The sequence below is a fragment of the Haliotis rubra genome, unplaced genomic scaffold, assembly GCF_003918875.1.
Source record: "Haliotis rubra isolate DU_JTF1 unplaced genomic scaffold, ASM391887v1 Scf52, whole genome shotgun sequence".
Classification (NCBI taxonomy): domain Eukaryota; kingdom Metazoa; phylum Mollusca; class Gastropoda; order Lepetellida; family Haliotidae; genus Haliotis; species Haliotis rubra.
In genome coordinates this window covers 2,794,564-2,821,214 of record NW_025767213.1, presented here as the reverse complement: position 1 = coordinate 2,821,214, position 26,651 = coordinate 2,794,564, and the positions used below count along the sequence as shown (strand labels likewise).

Below are 26,651 nucleotides of genomic sequence, written 5' to 3'. Positions count from 1 at the left end.
GAGGTTCATATGGTTTTCTATTTCATTGATACTGAGGTCATTTGAAAAACAATACACATATTATTTTGAAAACACATCACATGATATATCACATTTCAACACATCAACATTTGAACATTCACTGAGATATACTGTGTACTGCAATATGTGAATTACAGAGTTGTGTCTTATGTCTGTAATGACAAATCATTCAATCTATGGCCACAACTGACAAAACAGTTTTCATAAACCTCATCACATCTCCTTAAAACAAGAAAAAAGATGAAACCCAGAGCCAAATAGTCTATATAGAAAAATCTCTTCTCCTAATTCAAAATAAAAAATGACCTTTCTTGAAATACTGAAATATCCACCCCCAAAACGACAATAAAGAATCACCCCTGAACATAGTGTGTCTGTGCAGTGCTTCATCAGCTGGTCTAAGCCTTCGTCTGTATATCGTAAAACCCATCCCTTGACATCAGACTCATAAACTTAAAGTTCAGTGCAACAAAACTAATTCCATAAACCCGTAGCACGCTCGGTAAACAGCAGCAATTTCAGATGTAAATACTTCAAGAAATTGTGGAAACAAAAGTTACGATGTCTGACTCTTGATGACTTGTGTCTGCCATAATTTTCACAGAGTCACATCTGAATCCCCGGCAGGTCAAACAGGTCCCCCATCCAAATATGTTTTCCTGTTAGTGTCAAAAACTCTAGATTTGTTGCTTATTCAATAATCTCTGCCTGTAATGTAGTTTCCATGCAGACATCTCGCCTGATCAGCCAATGAAACCATAAATAAATAATTGGGATGGTGTCGGAAACCGACTACATCAGCATCCTTGACAGATAATGTGTATCACCTCTTGGAATATGTCTTGTCCTGCTGACTGTTTAGAAAAAGAAATATCGCAATAATTCTTTCATGTCCAGAAAAATGACCCAAGAGATAATCCTTTATTCAGTATTCCTCACCGCAAAGACACATCAGACTCTTTTCTGTCACCCTCCTACCTCGGTGAGAAGAATATCAAGAATAATACATACGTCTTACTTTTTATTCCACTGTATTTTCATATTCTCATTATTTACCCAAAACGTGAAGAAAAACAAGGTACCTGTGGGACTCTTAGTCTTAAAAGAAAACCTCAAAGGCTTCTATTTGATATGAGTATGAATATTCAACCTGCATGAAAAATAAACTTGTAAAGATTATGCAGTCGAGTCATATACACATTTAAAACATAATGCAATATTAAAAACAAAAGCTGTAAAACAATATAAGCTTTCTAAAAGTGGACGGACAGTCGAGCGAAAGTCATGGGTAAAACAATGAAATATAACATTCTGTTGGCACATCCTGAGAGGAATATTCAAGAATAACATGTTGTTCCTCTGTGATCAATATTTGAACAACACACCATGTGCTGGACTATCACAACCACTACCATGATGGTTCCAGCTGTAGGGATGGCAGGCATACTGGCTACCAACATACGGTCATGCTTATGTACACACATTTTAGCAAATGTATTATGATAAACTATAATATAAGCTTAAAATATACTCATGGAAACAAATAAGGTAACACATGAAAGTACAAGTGTTCCTTTATTCGTTTCCAGAATTACGCCCACAGTGCAATACACAGCTTGTGAAGAAACCTGGAAAAGAATAAAGGAACACTTGTACTTTCAGGTGTTCCCTTATTCATTTCCGTGAGTATATTTCATAATATTTGTATACAGGATTTTCCATTCTAATTTTATTCATGTTCATTGTTGTCAATATTATTTAACATAACAAATATTGGTGTATCTTTAGCATACTTTAAAATCAATTGACAATGATAAATATTTATTTATGAGGAGCTAAAATTTTTTTACCGAAGTGTGCTTAAAATATCTAGACTATACTGCCTTTAAACCCTGTGTACATAGCGGCAAGGGTTCTGTGACACTGGGGGCTTCTCTACAATGTGAAAGAGACCTGTACTTCCTGGTGTTGTGTGAGACCAACATGGGATGACATGGTGGTGACTCATCTTCTGGTTGTGTCATGCCGCCAGCCCATCAAGCTACCAGCAGTTGTACTCAAAAGCAATACAGATTTGTACAAGAATGGCAACAAAATTCTAAAAATATAATAGAAAAATAAAATCTACAATGAGACAAAAGTTACTAAAATTCTTTCTAAAAAGAGTATCTATGCTGACTTATGTCACCTTAAGTAAATTCTGTGTGAGTGTGAGGCATGATGGTATAATTAAAAGGTTTAGATTTGGATGAAGATAAAACCTCTTCCAGGGAGAATATCTGATTAACAAATATTTCCATGATCATAATTTGATTTACTTCATAACTGAAATCACTTTGAACGTTTAAATTTCTATCTTGGGCCTTTCAGTCTTCACAAATTCTGACATGAAGGTCAATAGTCCTTGTGACCTTGATCTTCTACTGTTCTGAAAGTGAAGGTCAACAGGTCTGGTAACATTGATCTTCAACTGTTTCGAAGGTGAAGGTCCACAGCTCAGGTTACATCAGTTTGGACATTGAATGAAACTCCTCTTCATCTGTTCACAGAAGATCACACTAAGTCTCTGTCACATTAAATACCTGAATCAGTCTGCCCTTCAGGACAGCAATATTTGTAAAACTATTTTATGATACCTCTTCTCTGAAAGATTTCAAGATTAATACTAATTTGAAACATGAAAGGGTGTTCAATCTGAATCGGAAGGCTAACAGTTCTATGTTGGAAATCCTTCCAGTCAGGAACCACTTGCTATTCATTACCTAGTATCCTCCAGCTTCAAAAACCTATTTGTATGAAGATCCCTGACCACGTCCAGTATTCCTGGCTCAGTGTCACTAGTGCATATCTAGTCCATGCATATTCCGATACAATATCACTCCCATACATCTATACAGCAGGCAGCATCGGCTTCACCACACAGAAGCAGGTCTTATGTTTGTGTAAGTCCAAGTCATCAGGGTTGTAGACAGCGGATGGCCATCAGCCATTGATCCTGCATCCTCTTACTAATAACACTGACATTCCCACACTTGAAATTGACACTCATACATTGCTGCCACTCAAATGTCACTTTCAGCTCACATGTCACCTATTTCCCATCACCGTGGTGACAGTGGAATGGATAACGACATGATGGGTACCTATCTGTACTCGTCATTACAATATTACATCCCAGTTGATTGTGAACAATGGAATGACCACCTGAAGCTAACATACAGGATCTCCTTCAAGGATTTTGATTAATTATGTATTATGGTTATATTTCATACACAGATCAGAATCTGCGATCTCTCTCCTTTAGTTGTAGCCTGATGGACGTGGGCGTGTCGGAGAAGGCGCTGCTGCTGCTGTTGATGGAGTAGTCGGCACCTCGCCGGGAGCCCTTCTCTTCTCGACTAGATTTATCACCGTATCTACCAAATAAAGACAGAATTGTCAAATTAGACACTGGGATATTCTTGATAATGATAAAGACATAAGCATGAAATATATTAAAAAAGGGAAAATTATTCCACAAATAATTATTCTAACCTGAAAAGTGGTACATGTTCCTCTGGTGATTTAGCATAAGATTTTATAAGCTGTACATTGTCCTGACAAGTAACTAAGTTGTAACAAGTTGTTTTACTTGATGTTGGAGAATAACCTGAAGTGGAATTCTGAGACAACACTTGTGATGCTAGGATGCACTAGGATAAGAGACAGTTGGCTACCACACACCTTGGTTCATCCAGTCATTTGCTACTTCATCCTATTCCACATCAATCTATATTTCCAGGATTGTAAATTTCAATTTGTCCATCTAGCTACCTTTGGCTGTAGTACCTGGTGTCGTCCAGGGGGTTCCGCCCGTTTGGTTCTGACACTGCTCTGTCATTGTTCTGGCGCTCACGGTGCCGGTACATCCCTGGCTTGGGGACGATGCTGCTGCTGGGCTTGGCACTGATGTAGCCGATCAGCTTGTAGTAGTCCAGGAATGTCCTTGCCAGGTTTCGCCCTAGCTTCATATCTCAACAGAGTCAAGGTCCATATACGTAATGGTACTAAGCTCAAACTCTCATGTAGATTAAATACAGATTGATGTTGACTGGGATGTATTGCAAGTAGTTAATTTTAATTTATTTCCATAGACAACTGGACAACTTTTGCCTCGACTTTGAACATTAATCAACATAAGCAAACATTGATAAGTAATCATAATGCTTCCCCTAGGCATTTAAGCAGGGCACAGTGCCCTGCCCTAGTTGTTTGGCGCCCTGCCCGTCTTTTAATACAATAATTGATATTCTAAGATGATTCGGTGAAAGATCAAAGGGGCCGACAGTACTTTATCAGATGATAATGTGCACTTTTTGCATTAGGCCACAATGTATTGGCATCACTGCGCCATTCTAGTCTGCCCCTCGTAATCGAACACTTTTGCATTACGTCACAATGTAACCGACGTCACGATGCATGTCAGTTGTCATCGCCTCGTACAGCCTCCTACAGTAAACTACGCCTTTGCACCCTGTTTCTTGGTTTGCGGTTGTTTCACGCAGCTAACATCACTGGTGGAAACATTACGTTTATGTTTTCCGACAGATAAAATGTCTCAGTTCGACTCACAATTTTACAGCGACATGGTAACGTTCGCAATGTTTACATTCCCACAATGCAATCGGGGATTGTTGCTTGACTAGTCAGCTTCATCTGGATGTACTGATCTAAACTTACGTTGGTAGTAGAAATGTGACGTTCATATTGCCCCATATGGTTTACCTTAAGCACAGATGTAATTAAAATAATTTAGAGACCGTAAACCGTCATCAAACTGTTTATCATTTTTCTTTTCTGGTAACGTTTGTCTTAACGTATGGTCCTTGTGCTTCGTTCAGGGCGAAAGTGTGCTTTATTGCACTATACATGGTGGTAGAGCGAACTGTATTTCTTAATTAACACTTGGTTGTTTATATTTTCTATGTCATGTTGAAGTTCAGTGAAATAATAGGAATAGGGGTGCCCCTTATGAAATTATGCCCGTTTTGGATCTGGGGGTGGGGGTTGGGGGGTAAGGAAAGGAAGAGGAACACTAAATCAATATAAGTATCAAGCTGACATTGTAACGATCAGATACTTATTTTGCCAATTTTTATGTCCAAATTACTCATTGTCCATATGATCTGATCATCTGCTATCTGTAGAAATAGAGAACCAGGCATACATGTCAGGTGGGCCATAGACAATTCAAAAGGATTAGATATAGACTGAAGCTGACAATGTTTTAGATGAACAATTTAAACACTGCTATATTCTCCTTCTGTGTATAATATTCATAATTTAATGGCCAGTTATGTTTCGGTAATAGGCCATTATGTTTTTGAGTGCCCTATGATAGACTGCCATTAAGGTATAAACTATGCCTCACCATCATCTAGGCTGGGGAAGATGACAGGCTTGAACTGTTGTCATTAAATGACAATAACACCAAAGCGTTTCTTTCATTCTGAAGAGAACTTCTGACATTTTAATTCTTCATGAATCCTTTCTAAAATCCCGACCTACGTAATGTTTTCCAACGACAAGTGGAATGAATGTATCTCCATTGAAGACATCAATCATGTCAGATTCTCATTGACTCAAATAAGCACCAGATCCACATCTGTTTCTCCATCACAGGGAACTTGGATGAACATACTGTCAATTCAATTTCAACTCATCAACAGTACACTTCCTGATCAGTTTGAGAGTGTGGGGTGATGTGGGGTTGGGGGATGTTAGGGTGCGTTGGCAAGACATTCCTGGGTTCTTGTGGTTTGTTGCTCTGGATTTCAATCCAGGGGACCCCTTTTCAACAGATAGGTAATGACAAGGATTCCTCAAATCCATGCCTGTGTTTCAACACTCACAACCACAAGATTCATAGAAGTTTTATACATGCAGGATAGGTTCACACACAGGAGTAATTTTATGTAAGGCATTTTCAAGGCAATCCAGAAACTTCTCAGTGCTAACAAGACCCAAACATGACTAAAACATCCAAGAACACTACTATTCATATCAAGCCACAAGAGTTTCAATGCTAAATTATTATATGGCTCTGGTACAAGTCTGTTTCATAATCATGCATTATTCACAATCATTTTCATTTCACCACAAACAGAATTTTAAGCCCTTTTCAAGGCAGATTCAAATTTGAGTTTTTCAATACCCGACTGTCACATCTGAGACCTCTGTGAGCCATGACAATGAGGTGTGTATAGTATGTTGGCTAGCCTCTCTAACTTTCGGCCATTGAGTGAGTGAGAGAATGTTGTTATACACCTGAGTCAGCAGTATTCCAGCTATCTCGGGTCTGGTCAAATCTGGACCAGGCACTCCAGGAAATAGTCCCTGAAGAACAATCAATGCATTCACAATGCATGACAGCATTCACAATGCATGACACTCAGTCTACCTGACAACTTGAGTCATAGCTGTTCTGACAAGCTTTACTGTATTGAGGGGTTAGTCTTCCATACATTACTCCTATAGAAGACCACCTGATCTTCAGTCATAGCTGTTCTGACAAGCATACAGTATTGAGGGGTTAGTCTTCCATACATTACTCCTATAGAAGACCACCTGATCTTCAGTCATAGCTGTTCTGACAAGCATACAGTATTGAGGGGTTAGTCTTCCATACATTACTCCTATAGAAGACCACTTGATCTTCAGTCATAGCTGTTCTGACAAGCATACAGTATTGAGGGGTTAGTCTTCCATACATTACTCCTATAGAAGACCACTGATCTCTTCAGTCATAGCTGTTCTGACAAGCATACAGTATTGAGGGGTTAGTCTTCCATACATTACTCCTATAGAAGACCACCTGATCTTCAGTCATAGCTGTTCTGACAAGCATACAGTATTGAGGGGTTAGTCTTCCATACATTACTCCTATAGAAGACCACCTGATCTTCAGTCATAGCTGTTCTGACAAGCATACAGTATTGAGGGGTTAGTCTTCCATACATTACTCCTATAGAAGACCACCTGATCTTCAGTCATAGCTGTTCTGACAAGCATACAGTATTGAGGGGTTAGTCTTCCATACATTACTCCTATAGAAGACCACTTGATCTTCAGTCATAGCTGTTCTGACAAGCATACAGTATTGAGGGGTTAGTCTTCCATACATTACTCCTATAGAAGACCACCTGATCTTCAGTCATAGCTGTTCTGACAAGCATACAGTATTGAGGGGTTAGTCTTCCATACATTACTCCTATAGAAGACCACTTGATCTTCAGTCATAGCTGTTCTGACAAGCATACAGTATTGAGGGGTTAGTCTTCCATACATTACTCCTATAGAAGACCACCTGATCTTCAGTCATAGCTGTTCTGACAAGCATACAGTATTGAGGGGTTAGTCTTCCATACATTACTCCTATAGAAGACCACCTGATCTTCAGTCATAGCTGTTCTGACAAGCATACAGTATTGAGGGGTTAGTCTTCCATACATTACTCCTATAGAAGACCACCTGATCTTCAGTCATAGCTGTTCTGACAAGCATACAGTATTGAGGGGTTAGTCTTCCATACATTACTCCTATAGAAGACCACTTGATCTTCAGTCATAGCTGTTCTGACAAGCATACAGTATTGAGGGGTTAGTCTTCCATACATTACTCCTATAGAAGACCACCTGATCTTCAGTCATAGCTGTTCTGACAAGCATACAGTATTGAGGGGTTAGTCTTCCATACATTACTCCTATAGAAGACCACTTGATCTTCAGTCATAGCTGTTCTGACAAGCATACAGTATTGAGGGGTTAGTCTTCCATACATTACTCCTATAGAAGACCACCTGATCTTCAGTCATAGCTGTTCTGACAAGCATACAGTATTGAGGGGTTAGTCTTCCATACATTACTCCTATAGAAGACCACCTGATCTTCAGTCATAGCTGTTCTGACAAGCATACAGTATTGAGGGGTTAGTCTTCCATACATTACTCCTATAGAAGACCACTTGATCTTCAGTCATAGCTGTTCTGACAAGCATACAGTATTGAGGGGTTAGTCTTCCATACATTACTCCTATAGAAGACCACTTGATCTTCAGTCATAGCTGTTCTGACAAGCATACAGTATTGTTCTGACAAGCATACAGTATTGAGGGGTTAGTCTTCCATACATTACTCCTATAGAAGACCACCTGATCTTCAGTCATAGCTGTTCTGACAAGCATACAGTATTGAGGGGTTAGTCTTCCATACATTACTCCTATAGAAGACCACTTGATCTTCAGTCATAGCTGTTCTGACAAGCATACAGTATTGAGGGGTTAGTCTTCCATACATTACTCCTATAGAAGACCACCTGATCTTCAGTCATAGCTGTTCTGACAAGCATACAGTATTGAGGGGTTAGTCTTCCATACATTACTCCTATAGAAGACCACTTGATCTTCAGTCATAGCTGTTCTGACAAGCATACAGTATTGAGGGGTTAGTCTTCCATACATTACTCCTATAGAAGACCACTTGATCTTCAGTCATAGCTGTTCTGACAAGCATACAGTATTGAGGGGTTAGTCTTCCATACATTACTCCTATAGAAGACCACTTGATCTTCAGTCATAGCTGTTCTGACAAGCATACAGTATTGAGGGGTTAGTCTTCCATACATTACTCCTATAGAAGACCACCTGATCTTCAGTCATAGCTGTTCTGACAAGCATACAGTATTGAGGGGTTAGTCTTCCATACATTACTCCTATAGAAGACCACTTGATCTTCAGTCATAGCTGTTCTGACAAGCATACAGTATTGAGGGGTTAGTCTTCCATACATTACTCCTATAGAAGACCACCTGATCTTCAGTCATAGCTGTTCTGACAAGCATACAGTATTGAGGGGTTAGTCTTCCATACATTACTCCTATAGAAGACCACCTGATCTTCAGTCATAGCTGTTCTGACAAGCATACAGTATTGAGGGGTTAGTCTTCCATACATTACTCCTATAGAAGACCACCTTCAGATCTTCAGTCATAGCTGTTCTGACAAGCATACAGTATTGAGGGGTTAGTCTTCCATACATTACTCCTATAGAAGACCACCTGATCTTCAGTCATAGCTGTTCTGACAAGCATACAGTATTGAGGGGTTAGTCTTCCATACATTACTCCTATAGAAGACCACTTGATCTTCAGTCATAGCTGTTCTGACAAGCATACAGTATTGAGGGGTTAGTCTTCCATACATTACTCCTATAGAAGACCACCTGATCTTCAGTCATAGCTGTTCTGACAAGCATACAGTATTGAGGGGTTAGTCTTCCATACATTACTCCTATAGAAGACCACTTGATCTTCAGTCATAGCTGTTCTGACAAGCATACAGTATTGAGGGGTTAGTCTTCCATACATTACTCCTATAGAAGACCACCTGATCTTCAGTCATAGCTGTTCTGACAAGCATACAGTATTGAGGGGTTAGTCTTCCATACATTACTCCTATAGAAGACCACTTGATCTTCAGTCATAGCTGTTCTGACAAGCATACAGTATTGAGGGGTTAGTCTTCCATACATTACTCCTATAGAAGACCACCTGATCTTCAGTCATAGCTGTTCTGACAAGCATACAGTATTGAGGGGTTAGTCTTCCATACATTACTCCTATAGAAGACCACTTGATCTTCAGTCATAGCTGTTCTGACAAGCATACAGTATTGAGGGGTTAGTCTTCCATACATTACTCCTATAGAAGACCACCTGATCTTCAGTCATAGCTGTTCTGACAAGCATACAGTATTGAGGGGTTAGTCTTCCATACATTACTCCTATAGAAGACCACTTGATCTTCAGTCATAGCTGTTCTGACAAGCATACAGTATTGAGGGGTTAGTCTTCCATACATTACTCCTATAGAAGACCACCTGATCTTCAGTCATAGCTGTTCTGACAAGCATACAGTATTGAGGGGTTAGTCTTCCATACATTACTCCTATAGAAGACCACTTGATCTTCAGTCATAGCTGTTCTGACAAGCATACAGTATTGAGGGGTTAGTCTTCCATACATTACTCCTATAGAAGACCACTTGATCTTCAGTCATAGCTGTTCTGACAAGCATACAGTATTGAGGGGTTAGTCTTCCATACATTACTCCTATAGAAGACCACCTGATCTTCAGTCATAGCTGTTCTGACAAGCATACAGTATTGAGGGGTTAGTCTTCCATACATTACTCCTATAGAAGACCACCTGATCTTCAGTCATAGCTGTTCTGACAAGCATACAGTATTGAGGGGTTAGTCTTCCATACATTACTCCTATAGAAGACCACCTGATCTTCAGTCATAGCTGTTCTGACAAGCATACAGTATTGAGGGGTTAGTCTTCCATACATTACTCCTATAGAAGACCACCTGATCTTCAGTCATAGCTGTTCTGACAAGCATACAGTATTGAGGGGTTAGTCTTCCATACATTACTCCTATAGAAGACCACTTGATCTTCAGTCATAGCTGTTCTGACAAGCATACAGTATTGAGGGGTTAGTCTTCCATACATTACTCCTATAGAAGACCACTTGATCTTCAGTCATAGCTGTTCTGACAAGCATACAGTATTGAGGGGTTAGTCTTCCATACATTACTCCTATAGAAGACCACTTGATCTTCAGTCATAGCTGTTCTGACAAGCATACAGTATTGAGGGGTTAGTCTTCCATACATTAGGGGTTAGTCTTCCATACATTACTCCTATAGAAGACCACCTGATCTTCAGTCATAGCTGTTCTGACAAGCATACAGTATTGAGGGGTTAGTCTTCCATACATTACTCCTATAGAAGACCACCTGATCTTCAGTCATAGCTGTTCTGACAAGCATACAGTATTGAGGGGTTAGTCTTCCATACATTACTCCTATAGAAGACCACCTGATCTTCAGTCATAGCTGTTCTGACAAGCATACAGTATTGAGGGGTTAGTCTTCCATACATTACTCCTATAGAAGACCACCTGATCTTCAGTCATAGCTGTTCTGACAAGCATACAGTATTGAGGGGTTAGTCTTCCATACATTACTCCTATAGAAGACCACTTGATCTTCAGTCATAGCTGTTCTGACAAGCATACAGTATTGAGGGGTTAGTCTTCCATACATTACTCCTATAGAAGACCACTTGATCTTCAGTCATAGCTGTTCTGACAAGCATACAGTATTGAGGGGTTAGTCTTCCATACATTACTCCTATAGAAGACCACCTGATCTTCAGTCATAGCTGTTCTGACAAGCATACAGTATTGAGGGGTTAGTCTTCCATACATTACTCCTATAGAAGACCACTTGATCTTCAGTCATAGCTGTTCTGACAAGCATACAGTATTGAGGGGTTAGTCTTCCATACATTACTCCTATAGAAGACCACCTGATCTTCAGTCATAGCTGTTCTGACAAGCATACAGTATTGAGGGGTTAGTCTTCCATACATTACTCCTATAGAAGACCACTTGATCTTCAGTCATAGCTGTTCTGACAAGCATACAGTATTGAGGGGTTAGTCTTCCATACATTACTCCTATAGAAGACCACTTGATCTTCAGTCATAGCTGTTCTGACAAGCATACAGTATTGAGGGGTTAGTCTTCCATACATTACTCCTATAGAAGACCACTTGATCTTCAGTCATAGCTGTTCTGACAAGCATACAGTATTGAGGGGTTAGTCTTCCATACATTACTCCTATAGAAGACCACTTGATCTTCAGTCAGTCATAGCTGTTCTGACAAGCATACAGTATTGAGGGGTTAGTCTTCCATACATTACTCCTATAGAAGACCACCTGATCTTCAGTCATAGCTGTTCTGACAAGCATACAGTATTGAGGGGTTAGTCTTCCATACATTACTCCTATAGAAGACCACTGATCTTCAGTCATAGCTGTTCTGACAAGCATACAGTATTGAGGGGTTAGTCTTCCATACATTACTCCTATAGAAGACCACCTGATCTTCAGTCATAGCTGTTCTGACAAGCATACAGTATTGAGGGGTTAGTCTTCCATACATTACTCCTATAGAAGACCACCTGATCTTCAGTCATAGCTGTTCTGACAAGCATACAGTATTGAGGGTTAGTCTTCCATACATTACTCCTATAGAAGACCACCTGATCTTCAGTCATAGCTGTTCTGACAAGCATACAGTATTGAGGGGTTAGTCTTCCATACATTACTCCTATAGAAGACCACTTGATCTTCAGTCATAGCTGTTCTGACAAGCATACAGTATTGAGGGGTTAGTCTTCCATACATTACTCCTATAGAAGACCACTTGATCTTCAGTCATAGCTGTTCTGACAAGCATACAGTATTGAGGGGTTAGTCTTCCATACATTACTCCTATAGAAGACCACCTTGATCTTCAGTCATAGCTGTTCTGACAAGCATACAGTATTGAGGGGTTAGTCTTCCATACATTACTCCTATAGAAGACCACCTGATCTTCAGTCATAGCTGTTCTGACAAGCATACAGTATTGAGGGGTTAGTCTTCCATACATTACTCCTATAGAAGACCACCTGATCTTCAGTCATAGCTGTTCTGACAAGCATACAGTATTGAGGGGTTAGTCTTCCATACATTACTCCTATAGAAGACCACCTGATCTTCAGTCATAGCTGTTCTGACAAGCATACAGTATTGAGGGGTTAGTCTTCCATACATTACTCCTATAGAAGACCACCTGATCTTCAGTCATAGCTGTTCTGACAAGCATACAGTATTGGGGGGTTAGTCTTCCATACATTACTCCCATAGAAGAAGATGCCGCTGGTTAGTGTGGAAGCCTTTTGAAACTAAAAGGAATGTCCAGACTAGACTATTCGTGAAGTACTCATCCTCCATGAACTATATCTACAGCTGGGTGACAATGGATGAAGCTACCCTCCCTGCCCCCGTCGTGAAGGATACAGCCCTCCTCTGTGTACGGCATGGCTTGCCCAGTGGTGCTGGTCTGGTAGCTGAAGAACGACACCTCCAGGGTGTAACAGTGGGCGTTCTCGTCCATACACCCACCCAGAGTCCTGCAACACAACAACTTTACATCAACCACAGTTTAACACAGAAGATTTTATGTAAAAACAGATCCAACTATAGTTATATGTATCACATGTATTAGGTACATGTAGCACGATATCCCATGATGCCCCTTCATACAAGATACAAGGTACCTGGGTTAGTCACAGGTTAGTGAGACTAAATATACAGCAATGTTGTTGGACTTCCATTCTAGAGTTTTTTTAATGCTTTTGTCCTACTTTCATCCAGCATTAGAAGAAGCTATTTACTGTGTAATGAAAACACCACACATCAACAGAGTAACAAAGTGGCAAGTTGATCTCATACATTCAAGGGAATGGACATAATTCCATTAAATATTGCTCCAATAGCAAACTAGACCATACAAAACTAAACATTTGCCAGACAATTATTGCCAGATTATATGTTTTCGGACGTCATACATTTTCCGATGGCATTGTTTACTTGTGCTATAACCAGATGGGTTGCGTCAGAGAGACATTGTAAACATTCAGATGATGACTTGTGTTCAAAATAAAGTTGTCTTTTATAAGTTAGTGACATGTTTTACAATTGTTAATGGGATTAACGAGAACACAACGGATGTACTAAAGTGTCCAAAACTCATAATCTGGGGATATAAACAGCATACTCTGTCTCCTCAATCTCAGCTCTCCAGCGTCAAACAGAAACACTGCAATCAAACATTGTTCTGGTGGCCACAAATTGGAGTGAAATATGATTCCCCTAAAACAAACAATTGTCCTATTGCAGGGACCATAAATCAGAGTTTAATTTACCATCAGTCTGCCACCAAGTACCATGGAACAAGAACAGAGCCATTTCCTTGTGGACTACCACTTTCACCATATTCTATACATCATATATGTGTGACCTTGTCAAAATATAGATGACTGATGTTTAAAATTAGTAAGTGAGTGAGTATAGTTTTATGCCACTTTTAGCAATATTCCAGCAATATCATGGCGGGGACACCACAAATGGGCTTCACACATTGACATGTGGGGAATTGAAACCGGGTCTTTGGCGTGACGCGCAAATGCTTTAACTACAAGCAACCCCACCTCCCTGATGTCTTACATGAGCTGCATCAGGACTCATTAAGACATTTAGCAGTGCTCTTTGTAATTCAATTAATCCCACAAGATGAAATTTTGATGCATAAAAATGTATTAGTGAAATGTTTGCCTTTTAGACAAGCTCAGTCTATCTAAACAATGGCGTCCATTTCATCTGAGCTCAATCAGATTATTTGTTTGGTCTTCCCTTTCATCAAGACTGCTAATACCCAGTTTAATATCTGTATGCCCAGGTGTACTTTGTGAATCAAACTGTACACTATGTGTGCACAAGTACATTTTTATTTGTCTGCCATGAACACTTATTTTGTAATGTATCATCAGAGACCATATAATAAGTCTGTCATATTGTCTTTGGTATCATTGACTCAATGTAATAAACATTGTCAGAAGGTATTAACTAAACATAATAGTATACCCCTAAAAACACCAGAAGCTACGTAACAGTATAAATCCAGCAAGGCATGCCACCCTAACATGTGGATTGTTTGATCATGCCGTGTAATACCTTCCGTGGAATACCTTCCGTGGGATACCTCTACCTCCCGTGTAATACCTTCCGTGTAATACCTCCTGTGTAATACATGCCGTGTAATGCCTTCCTTTCACAATGATGAACAACATAAACAACAAGGATCAACAGACAACAGCAATAATAATAATTCCATTTTTGTGTCCAGTACCAATCACCAAGTGTGTACTCATGCCACTGCACTATTACTACTCCAGTTTTTAATCAGTGTGTGCTTGAATTTCATTCTTAGAAATATAAGTCTCTAGAATGCTAACAGTCACGTAACATTCTCCTGCTACCCATTAACTGCTGGGTGATGCATATTTAAACCCAATGTCTGCTGTATGAGGACACAGCCCATGTGATGTGTTCAGTGTGAGACAGGATGGAAGTCCCAGTAACACAGGAGCTGCTTTGTGTCCAGCACCATCCACATTCTGGTTAAGACCAGCATTAAACAGCTGAATTGTTCCAGACAAACGTACCACAGAGTTATCTCCCTTAGACTACCAATACAGCTGTCCCACATTGTATCCAAATACAGTTTTGCCGTAATGAAACATTTCAAACAAAAAAATAACGAAAAAAAAAAAAAAAAAGAATTTGAAAAAGTATATTCGTATATATAAACAAAGCTAATTTTAAAGTTAATGATTCCATATTCTTTTACTACTCCTTTATTCCCCCATCATACAAACACAAATTAAGTAATAAAGTGGTTATCATACCATTTCACGTAAATGCAACCCAAAAAACTAACATAGAATTTGGCATTACAGTTTTTTAACTTCACTTCGCACAATAAGCATCAATACCTTAAGGATTTGAAATAACATTCTCCCCTGCTCCCCACCCCCGCTCTTATTGCATATCCAACATCATATCAACTAAAAAAACACAATATGATGTATGAAGTGCCGATTATTGACATTCTGGTGAGTTGGTAAAGCAAACAGCCCCAACAATGCCATTATTTAAATGAAGCCTACCAGCTGGGCTCAGCACGATACAACATGGCAGCATTTCAATCTACAATACTTCATGAATATTTAACATTACTAAACTGTCACTCTTGATGTTTTCCCAAATATTGGGGACAAAATGCCCATTAGGAAAGATGATGATAAAATAACAGCCCTGGAAAGTGCTTCAGAACATTATCGTAAAATGAGCTCCTATCAACATTTTAATGGAAGATTAACACATTAGTAATTTCAATATATTTGCTTCATAAACTGTCAGTTTAAAGTGTAGCACAGGATACATCACTTGATAATTCACTCATTTCTCGATTTTTCACTTTCGCTTTTAGAAATTGTTTTTATTAAACACTTATCTCAAATTTCCTTATATGACTTTTCTCTGTAACAGAAAATGAGTTCGTTTCTAAACAGTCAATTACACTCATAAATAAAGTACATCTCCAAATATAGTACAGGCTCCAATTGTCAAGTTCATGTGAAAATGGAATAATCAATTATAGAGTGTGACCTTAACATACATTACATCTTATTCTGGTTGTTTTCAAGGAATGGACAAGGGACATCTATATAAACTAGAAAGTGTTTTTACTCATAAAAACAGATGTCTCCCCCTTCCCCCAATTCAACGTTGAGACCTCAACAGAAAAAAATAATTGAAACAGAAAAAAATATAATTGAAAGAAAAGTTCAACCCCCAAAACGCACATCTACATGATATGGAGAGGCAGTATACCAAATTTGGTGAAGATTGTTCAGAAGTTTCAGAGTTATGTTCCGGAAACAATGGGAATGCCAACGCCAACGCCGATGGAAACTCAACCAAAAACAATCTGTCTCCCCGACCCTTCAGGGGGAGACATAATTATATAATAGGGAGGTTTCTTGACTGGATAAAACCAGGGAAAAACATATCAATCGGGGTCATTTTGCAAATATGCAAATAAGGACGGTCAGGTAGGTACAATGTACAGTGTTTACAAACATAGTGCTGACCTTTTCTATCAAGACTCACTAAGTACCAAGTTTATTCTTAACACTGACTGACTGACTGAGTTTGGTTTTACGCCGCTTTTAGCAATATTCCAGCAACATCACGGCAGGGGACACCAGAAATGGGCTTCACACATTGTACCCATGTGGGGATTCGAACCCGGGTCTTCGGTGTGACGAGCCAACGCTTTAACCATTAGGCTACCCCACCACCCCTTATTCTTAACACACTCACAAGTGATAACCACATTTTTCTATTTTCTGCAAGAAATAAACATTTGTATGTTTTTGTAACATCTTTCAGCTTGATAACGGTTTAAAAACTTACACGAAACATCGCTCTATGCAATAAACAAGAAGTTGTTATCCATAAAGTTGTATCTTCCATTTTAAGGATTTTTATTTTTTTAAACATTTCACATCAAGAATATTTTACCAGTTCGTCAAACTAATTGTTCAGTGTTGGCTAAGACGTAGCAAGTACAGTTGAAATGATGTAAAATTGCAGTAAGCTGTTACATAGTTTTTATTGCATGGTTTACGGTTCCGCTGATTTCCTTTGTTCTTATGTAAAAGCAATAAAACTCTTTCTTGTAACATTTCATAAAATCAGTTATAAATTAATATTTTAGCTTCTTACCAACACTGTATTTGCTTAATTTTATACCTATTGTTGTCTTAACTCTGACTCCAGGTTTAAATCTGAAAAGGGCTGCGGAAAAACAAGATGGCCCCCCTGCTGACATTGTGATGTTTGTGTGTGATTGCTGCGATCCAGTCACAATAGTGACACATACACACGAGGCGAGTTTCCAGGAATTGATCTGCCTATGACTCACCACCAACTGCTGATGTAGGTTCAATAGGTCTGCATATATGAATAGAAGCTCAACTCTTCACTACCAACATGTTGCCTGTACACTTGTAGCAGCTCCACTTACACTGGCGATCATGTTATGTGAAAATATTTACCAGCAGTGACAACAGGAGGCAAGGAGAGAGAAAAAAATAAAATAAAAAATAATGAATAGCAAATTCACCAGTGCATAACATCAGTGGTTGTGGTGATGGGTAAGTGAATGAGATTGACGTTATTTTGTTTGTCGTTTAATCAAGTTAATATCATAATATATCAGCTGAAAGAAGACAGCTCGGCACCACAAGACAATGACTTGTGGTGAAACTATGGTTTTGAACCTTTCACACCACGAACCACAGTCAGTATGAAAAGTACAATCCTGATATAACTAAGGGAAGCAACTCTATGTACATTACAGCACTACTTAGCCACTGTGCTCCTCTTAAGGAAGCAGATACTTTGAAGATTATTATTTTGTTCTACATGTTTGAAATCTTAAGAAATCTGCTGTAGAGAGACCCATCGATTGGTTCATAATCTAAAGAGATGCAATTCACTGAGCATCCCCTATGATGATGTCAAGCAGAGACTTTGTAGGCAGCTTGTTCATGCTCATGGGTTTATCCAAAGTTACTGATGGTTTTCCCTACTTCATTGACACACCATGATATAACGTAATGGTTCTTACCATTCTTCTTATACTTAGTACCCAACATATTACTAGTTGAATTTACAACATATTCTAAGATGCTTCGGTGAAAGATCAAAGGCGCCGACAGTACTTTATCAGATGATAATGTGCACTTTTGCATTACGTCGCCAGTCGCTAGAGCGAACTGTATTTCTTAATTATCACTCATTTAGACACAACATTAAACCACCCACTTAGTATAGAACATATTACCATGCACTTAGTATTAATAAATGACCACTCATTCAATATGCAACAAACTACCATCTATTAAATATATACAACAAATGACCAGCCATCTAGTACACTACAAATGACTACATAATAAATAAACAACAAATTACAACCCATATTATCTACAACATATTACAACCCATGAAATAAATAAATAAATAAATAAATAAATAAATAAATAAATAAATAAATAAATAAATAAATAAATAAATAAATAAATAAATAAATAAATAAATAAATAAATAAAATAAATATATAAAACTGAAGTACTTGTACAACAGTAACAAAATTTGACTTTATTATTAAACATTTTTTAGACTATTGCATTCTATTATTATCTGTAATATCAAACATGATAGAGATTTCCAGAACATACAGTATTCCACAGCGGCATAATCCAAGCACATCTAGAAGCCTCAATTCCTTGCTGTTCCTTCAGTGCGGGGTCAATACTGGGCAAATCCATCCTGTCTCCAGTTCTACAATATAGTCTGCAGGAACCTGACCCTAGTCAAATGACTAGGCAATCTCACTGTCTGGAGTAGAAGCTAGTCAGAATATTTTGACATTTCATGTCCCTATCAAATATCACCTTACAATAATGATAAATAAAATATTTCCCATCTCAGACACAGCCTTAGACATTCAATGGTAAAACCGTGGAAATGACCAAAATTTCATCTCTTATATGAGAGTCGGGACCAGCAAATGCTCTTGATTGAAGGTCTATCAGCCCAGCATTGGTGTAACAGGAAAGCATAATCATCATTAGGATGGCAAACCACTCAGCTGAATCCCTTCCACAAATAATCTTCTGTAAATTCTTTTGAAGTAACTCAAATATTCAGTCATTGGAATGTGGTTTATTGAATTTCTACCATTTATGACAAGCGACTCAGACATACAAATCATGTGAATCCTCCAAGCATGTGTCAGTGGAATGAATCACACAGCTTAATAGACAATTTGTAACAAACTCAACACTGCTCTAATAATTCAATACAGTTTACAGTTTTCCTGGGAGAAAGTATCGCTGCATTTGGCCAAGGTTCATACAGCGTGACTGATAACAATGATCCTGGGAATTGGAAAAAAAATATATTCCAAAAGCATTTGATAAATTTCTGTTTATCTAGCTATGCCATCAAGCAAATCGTCACTTAGAGAGGAGGCTGGGGATTACTGAGACTGTGTTTAGAAATGATTCAGTTCCATGATATTCATCACTGTCCCTACAGACTTGGCATTTGGACATGTAGGCATTTATTCAAGGCTGATATTTATTGTTTTCTCATCTTCCACTACCATAGAAGAAGCAAGTATTTGACAAAAAAAATCTATCCAAAGGAAACTATATTTCTGATTTAAAGCAAATTAGCAAAATATATTGGAACACATGACAAATACAACAGCAACTGAAAAAAATCCCATTCAACTGAAGAACATTAATATATTTTTTTGCTGTCATCTACGAGGACTATAAATCATGTTCATGAGCTGTTAATCCTGGTAATGTAGTGATGTGATGAGGACCACTACTCAGTTAGAACACTGGAGCTGCCTTCAGCCCAAGGGCCTCCTTGTCTGGTACACATGCACCACACCATCACATAAAGTGGAATATTAACACTGATCACTACGGCAGTGTCGGTCAAACATTATACCGAATACTAATGGAGTATTGTGAAGTGAGTAACATGTCCAGGTCACTGTCAAGGCTTTTTAAAGCATTTGCATTGGAATTTGAGAAAGGTCTTCACATACAAAAAGAAAGTACAACATTGTCCAATTGGATCAAGTCCCTGTATTTGAATAAACACAAGGTTGCTGGAACAGTGCTTGCTGCTTGACGGTGGGTTTAGCACTATTCAAGCTGTATGATGGCAGCCTTAACTGGTTAATCAGTACCTGACAGTTCCGGGGTTAATCAGTACCTGACAGTTCAGGGGTTAATCAGTACCTGACAGTTCCGGGGTTAATCATGAGCAATGATCCATGCCACTGTGGTATGAAGACATGCAATCAGCCAGGGCCACCCAATCCATTTAGCTGTCTCTTTCCACAACCACAAGTTGCTGGGGATCTATTCTAACCAGGATTCCTAACCAGGCTGTACTAGGCTTCCTCTTACAGCAAGTATAGATGGCAGGGGATCTATTCTAACCAGGATTCCTAACCAGGCTGTATTAGGCTTCTTCTTACAGCAAGTATAGGTTGCAGGGGATCTGTTCTAACCAGGATTCCTAACCAGGCTGTACTAGGCTTCCTCTTACAGCAAGTATAGGTTGCAGGGGATCTATTCTAACCAGGATTCCTAACCAGGCTGTACTAGGATTCTTCTTACAGCAAGTATAGGATGCAAGGGATCTGTTCTAACCAGGATTCCTAACCAGGCTGTACTAGGCTTCTTCTTACAGCAAGTATAGGATGCAAGGGATCTGTTCTAACCAGGATTCCTAACCAGGCTGTACTAAACTTCCTCTTACAGCAAGTATAGGATGCAAGGGATCTGTTCTAACCAGGATTCCTAACCAGGCTGTACTAGGATTCCTCTTACAGCAAGTATAGGATGCAAGGGATCTGTTCTAACCAGGATTCCTAACCAAGCTGTACTAGGCTTCCTCTTACAGCAAGTATAGGATGCAAGGGATCTGTTCTAACCAGGAATCCCCACCCTGCTTCATGGATTGTACTGTGATAAACGTGCTGATATGTGACTGTATGACATGACTCCAGCTATCTTGTCTTATAACTCATTAACACTGCTTTGAACATAATTTCAGTTGTGTTACATGTATGTCAGCTGTCATGTCTGAAGCAATGTCCATCTAATGATGGTTATGGAGCTTGACGAAGAGGGCTCATAATCCAGCACTTCAGCAAGCATTTTGAGATACCTTTAGCAGATCCTGACTTAGGAGGGAACTCCACACATCCCATATCAGCACCTAGTTTTATTTGGCCACCAGTACCCAAAACGTCTTGGAAGATGGCAAGCACCTGCTGAGTCTTCTTTGAAATTTTTACCAAAGACAAAAATATTTTTCTTGTCAATACTGGCTTGATGCATGGTCTCAGTCTAATACGAGATCAAGGGTGGGCCAATCATTTAAACACAGCAAGTTGCTGTGCAGTATTTCTACCACTCACTTATACCAGTAATCATGTTTCCAAATCCAAGAATTACCCTTATCATGCTTATAGGTTTGTCAGCACCAAACCAGTTCTCATGGGTTTCGCAAAAGAGCTTTCAGGCTTTCTCCCAACAACAATATGTAAGTGAAATACTATTCAAAGAGCCATTAATCATGGTAACTGACATCTCGTACAGCATGGCTAGAGACTATTGATGATGAACAGCGTCAAGTCTTGTGTAACATGTTGAGCTATATATAATGTATATTTGCTTAGGCACTCTGTGCATTGATTCTTCTGCAGATCATCTTTCTACAAACATGTATCCTCATAAATAATACAACCAAACACAAATCCAGTATTTATTTCTTCTGGTTGGTAAATCCAGCACAGCTCTAAGACGTGAAGAAGCTCTCCAGCTGTGATGGACTCATATTGGTTCACTCAAGTAAATACTGAAGCAGAAACTGACTTCTCACGAAGGATACCTGATTTGTAGAATGTTACCAGCTGTGAGCTAGTCAAACAGATAGTGTGGCTTTCTGTACTTCACCCAATACAAAACAACCAGCACACGTTTAAGAGGCATTTAGAGACAGGAGTATCACAGAAGTCAAGGATGGCCTGTGGATATCAACTTCTCTATCCTGTCTTTGCGACATCTCAGTATTGATGCTAGCTTGATAAACATACTATCATTAGTGCTGCAACTAATCCAGTATGAGGCGAATATGATACATATCATCAATATTAGGTAACGAATACAAATAATTATTCACGAACACAATATTGTAGTTAAGTGATTGATGTACAATATGGAACGCCCATGTTGACAGTTCGATTTGTCACAGCAATAACCAGTGATCTCATGACACTCAAATTTGGTATGTAATAGTTATAATCGACAGTACTATGTGCAGTCTTGGCAAACTAACATGACTTGCACTACTGCAATGCTAGTACATGTACCATTCTTTCATTTCTCACTTTGGAAAAGGACATATGGGTTCAAGTAAAACTTGCTATCTTAAAACAATCGTAAATATTCGTTAATATTCGGTTCTGGTGACCACGAATAATGAATTGAATTCATGAAGAGCTATGGTTCGATTCACCGAATATGCAAGTGAATCGTTACAGCCTTAATACATATCATAAATATTGGGTACTGAATACGAGTATTGGGTAACGATTAACATAACAAGTCATTAGTAGATGTATTTTTCTTATCTGTAGTGAAATAATACCTAAATAACTCTTCATCTGTTGTAACCATGTCAACAGAGTTGACAACCAGTAATAACATAGAGTCAAAGTACATTTCCCTGCCTGTCTTAGATATATTGGTTTCTGCATATTCTCGCTTCAATAAATAACACCCTAATTCAAGTACAACACTCCTTTTATAAAAGTGATGGAAGGGATATGATTTGATTCCTCAAATATGCCAGTGAACCCAATTTCACCTCACCCCGCCATTGAATTGCAACCGCCTTATCTATCATCTGTCACAAAATGTGACATTTTAAGAAAAATAAAGTTTAACCCATACTGCTTTCAAAACAAATCACTCTGAAAGAAAGACTTCATATATAACAACAGATGAGGAACTATATCAATAAAGGCATAATTTGTACAATTACATGAACTCCACTGAGAACTTGTGAAGATAATTTGATGACCAAAGTTCACCATGAAACATTTGAAAACATATTTGTCAAGTACACATGCTCGGAAAATATCATTAAGATGATATACATACGTGTAAACACAACTGACAGCTTGTAAGGTCCAACAGTTAGACGACAATCCACTTACAGGTTCGAGTTCATACATACATTACAGTATAGGAACAAGTAGCTGTGAGTTGGGTTGGATGCTACTTTGAACAGTACTTCAGTATAGTCCACCTCAGCTGTAAAACTAAAGTGATGCTAGTCAAAGCAATTCAGCACTTTAGTTAAACCACAAACACAGGTAATCAGGACTATTGTGCAGTGGAATTGAAAACTAAACTAACTAAATATGAAGTAGCGAAATGTGCTATTTGGGGAACTAAACGTAAGTCTCTTGGTTAAACTGATCAAATAATTCAAACAATAGCAAATGGGGAACTAAACCAGAGCTACAGATAACTTTTTTGGGTCATACTCGCTTATGTTCATCTCAATTGGGTATCCTCATTTTCCTTTGAGTAACCAAATAAATTGTACTCACCTTACTCAAACTCAATTCGGTATTTTGCCATTTTCCATTAATTTTAGAAATATAATAAAGTTTAAATATTAGTGTTTGTTATTTATATTTGATCTGTAATATGAGAAACTATAAGAAAGACTGCAAGTTGTCAAGTTCATGTCCTGAAATAGAACCTCTCAATATACCTCAGTTATTTTATCTTGCCACCGGTATGCAAGCTAAGATTTGACATTGTTTTTGTGTACGCATGTAAGAGTATTTACAAAATTCCAGCATACTTGTACGCAATAGACTTAATAGGAATTGAGTTTTCACATAAATATTTGCATAATTTACGCAGATACGCAGCTTATCTGTACGTCTGCTAAACATGAATCTCATGACAAATGCTAATGGGGTAAGTAACTTAATGTAATACCTTCAAATTCTATTATCTACACTAATATCTATGTAGCTCTAGCTTAACTTCTGTTTTCTACTATCTAGCACTTTTAGCAGCAAGCTATGGAACTTCGATGAACTATCAAATTCTATCTAACAATCTATCTACACCCTACTTGGATGAGCTAATGGTACGAATCGTGACGAGCTGTCACCTAACTGAAGTAACACCTGAACTCAAGCTACACCTAAACTCAACTGACGTCTAAACTCAAGTCAGACCTTAACCCAAGCAAAACCTGAACACAACTGAAGTCTAAACTCAAGTGCGACTGAATCAATCGTTTCTCACGTGGTCAAGAGCAATCATGCTCCTCGGTTTTCCGGTCTGTTCAAACTGTTTGACTCCAGAGCAAGGACCAAAACATCCTTTTCTTTTGCTGAAGGTGCCTTAGGCAGTGGCAGCATTTGGAAGTAGGGTTGTTTGGTGGTAAGGAATCTGGGTGATGGGGTGAGGGGGTGTAGGGGTGTAGGGGTATAGGGGTATAGGGGTATATGGGTGTAAGGGTGTAGGGGTATATGGGTGTAAGGGTGTAGAGGTATATGGGTGTAGGGGTATATGGGTGTAAGGGTGCAGGGGCGTTCAAGAGTTTGAATGCATGAAAGTAAGTATGTAGTTGGAATGCTGGGGTGTCGGGAGAATGGAGTGTGGGGGTATAGGTGTGTGTGCACACTACCCAATTAATGACTCAGCCAAACATGCACAGCACCCAGAGGATGACGGCAGTGAAATGTGGTATGTGTGACCTTGCTTCCAACAATAACCTATTTCTCTGTATTGCCATATGTTGCCATGACAATGGCCTGGAATAATTACACATACATATATATGTGTGTGTATATATTTGTAGATACCACCTGGACATATTTCAGCTTGCAGATATCAATGACTAGGGTCATGAGGTACTTACAATATTCAATGTTGTTTTTCCAAAATGGTGAACAATTCAGTATACCTTCATAAATCAGGGCAGGTTATGATCCAATATGTGATTCTTTTATTATCATGTACACAGAAACAACCACTATCAAAATCACCAAGATGCTTTAGTGATGAGCCTGATAAAGTCAGCTATGTACCTGAACTTTTGATTACCAGTATATGTGTAGCATCAGAAGCAACAATATAATCTACATTCTTGTTACATAAAACACAAACATAACAATCATATTTTAAAATGAATAATTCAAGGATTATAAAACTCTAAGCCACCATCCATAATTTCTGTTAAACGGAACAGCTGTTTCAATGAAGACTTGATCCGAGCTGGATATGTCTGCTTCAGCATTACATGTAACTTCAGCCAAGAGTTCAGCTAACAACCAAGTGTTAACGGACATTTAGTGTTTGCCTAATGAAGCAAGCTGATAGAACACTCATATAAACCAACTGTCCCCATTCACAACCACAGCATGTTAAGTAACTTGGAAATCAACAAGCATGCCACATGTATCTCATCAATGTCGTAATTTGACAGGTGGTAATCAACCCTTTTGTCTGACAATAACGACATCACTTAACAATGAAATATTGGGGCCAGAATCTAAAAACTGCTATTGAAGTCCGTTACCTAACACTAAAACCAAGCAAATATAATTCAGCGAGCACACAAAGACTGAATCAATAACGGGCGTTATTAACAATACGTCAAACGAACCGGGCTCAAATGCATTGCAGCCTGACACAGCAGTGCCAATGGAATATAAGTGTATTAGCTCGTTAATTTCAAAACCCTACAGATTTCATCAATTACCAGAACAATTCTGACAATGAAGCTTAAAGAGAAAAGAAGCACTTAGGGATATCCGATGATGTGATGGAGGGGGTTGAGTTACCTCCCTTGAGACAAAAGATCCAGACATTTGGCTCGGGACACACTAAACCCTTGCCGAAATATCAAACAGGCATCATTTGCACAGATCACAATATGAATTCTTCATAGGGGTCAATAATGTAACTCCCACGTCCCGACCCACTCATCAGCAACCCCCCACTTGACAACTTTTGCTAACCATTACAATTCCTCAGAGATATAAGGGGAGAAATGCTTTCAAAAGCTTCTTACATCTGTGTATATAAGACATCCTAATGCTTTTAGCGGACTGTAGACTTGCAAAAACTCATTACAGCGTAATTTTGTTGAACAAGTGTTGGATTTCTCTGGGCCATGAGGATGATGGGTTTAAATCAGTGATTGGCAAGTCTCCACGTGTGAATCTGTGAGCACAAATGCAGTATTCATGCACTTGCATGGACGTTGGGTGTCAATGATATTCTTATGGGTAAACCTAGAGAAAACACTTTTCAAGCACTGATATTAAGACAAAACATTTATTTCACCCATTGAGGACAATTTTCAACCATTTCTTTACCCAAAATGATCAACTGTACTTTGATCAAAATTTATTCATCCATCTACACAA

At 38.7% G+C, this 26,651-nt stretch overlaps 1 protein-coding gene across 2 annotated transcripts in view; it reads right to left on the bottom strand.

Annotated features, from left to right (window-relative positions):
- LOC124292524 (cytosolic carboxypeptidase 6-like) overlaps positions 1 to 26,651 on the bottom strand; it is a 135,060-nt gene continuing 108,409 nt past the window's right edge. Inside the window, exons 10-12 of one of the 2 annotated variants that reach the window (XM_046729643.1) lie at positions 12,974 to 13,086; positions 3,835 to 4,033; positions 1 to 3,437 (exon numbers count right to left, since the gene is read on the bottom strand). In XM_046729643.1, the coding sequence (XP_046585599.1) occupies positions 3,299 to 3,437; positions 3,835 to 4,033; positions 12,974 to 13,086 (451 nt within the window). In that variant the 3' untranslated portion in view covers positions 1 to 3,298. The remainder of the gene's footprint in view (positions 3,438 to 3,834; positions 4,034 to 12,973; positions 13,087 to 26,651) is intronic. The other variant, XM_046729644.1, reaches the window with a different exon arrangement.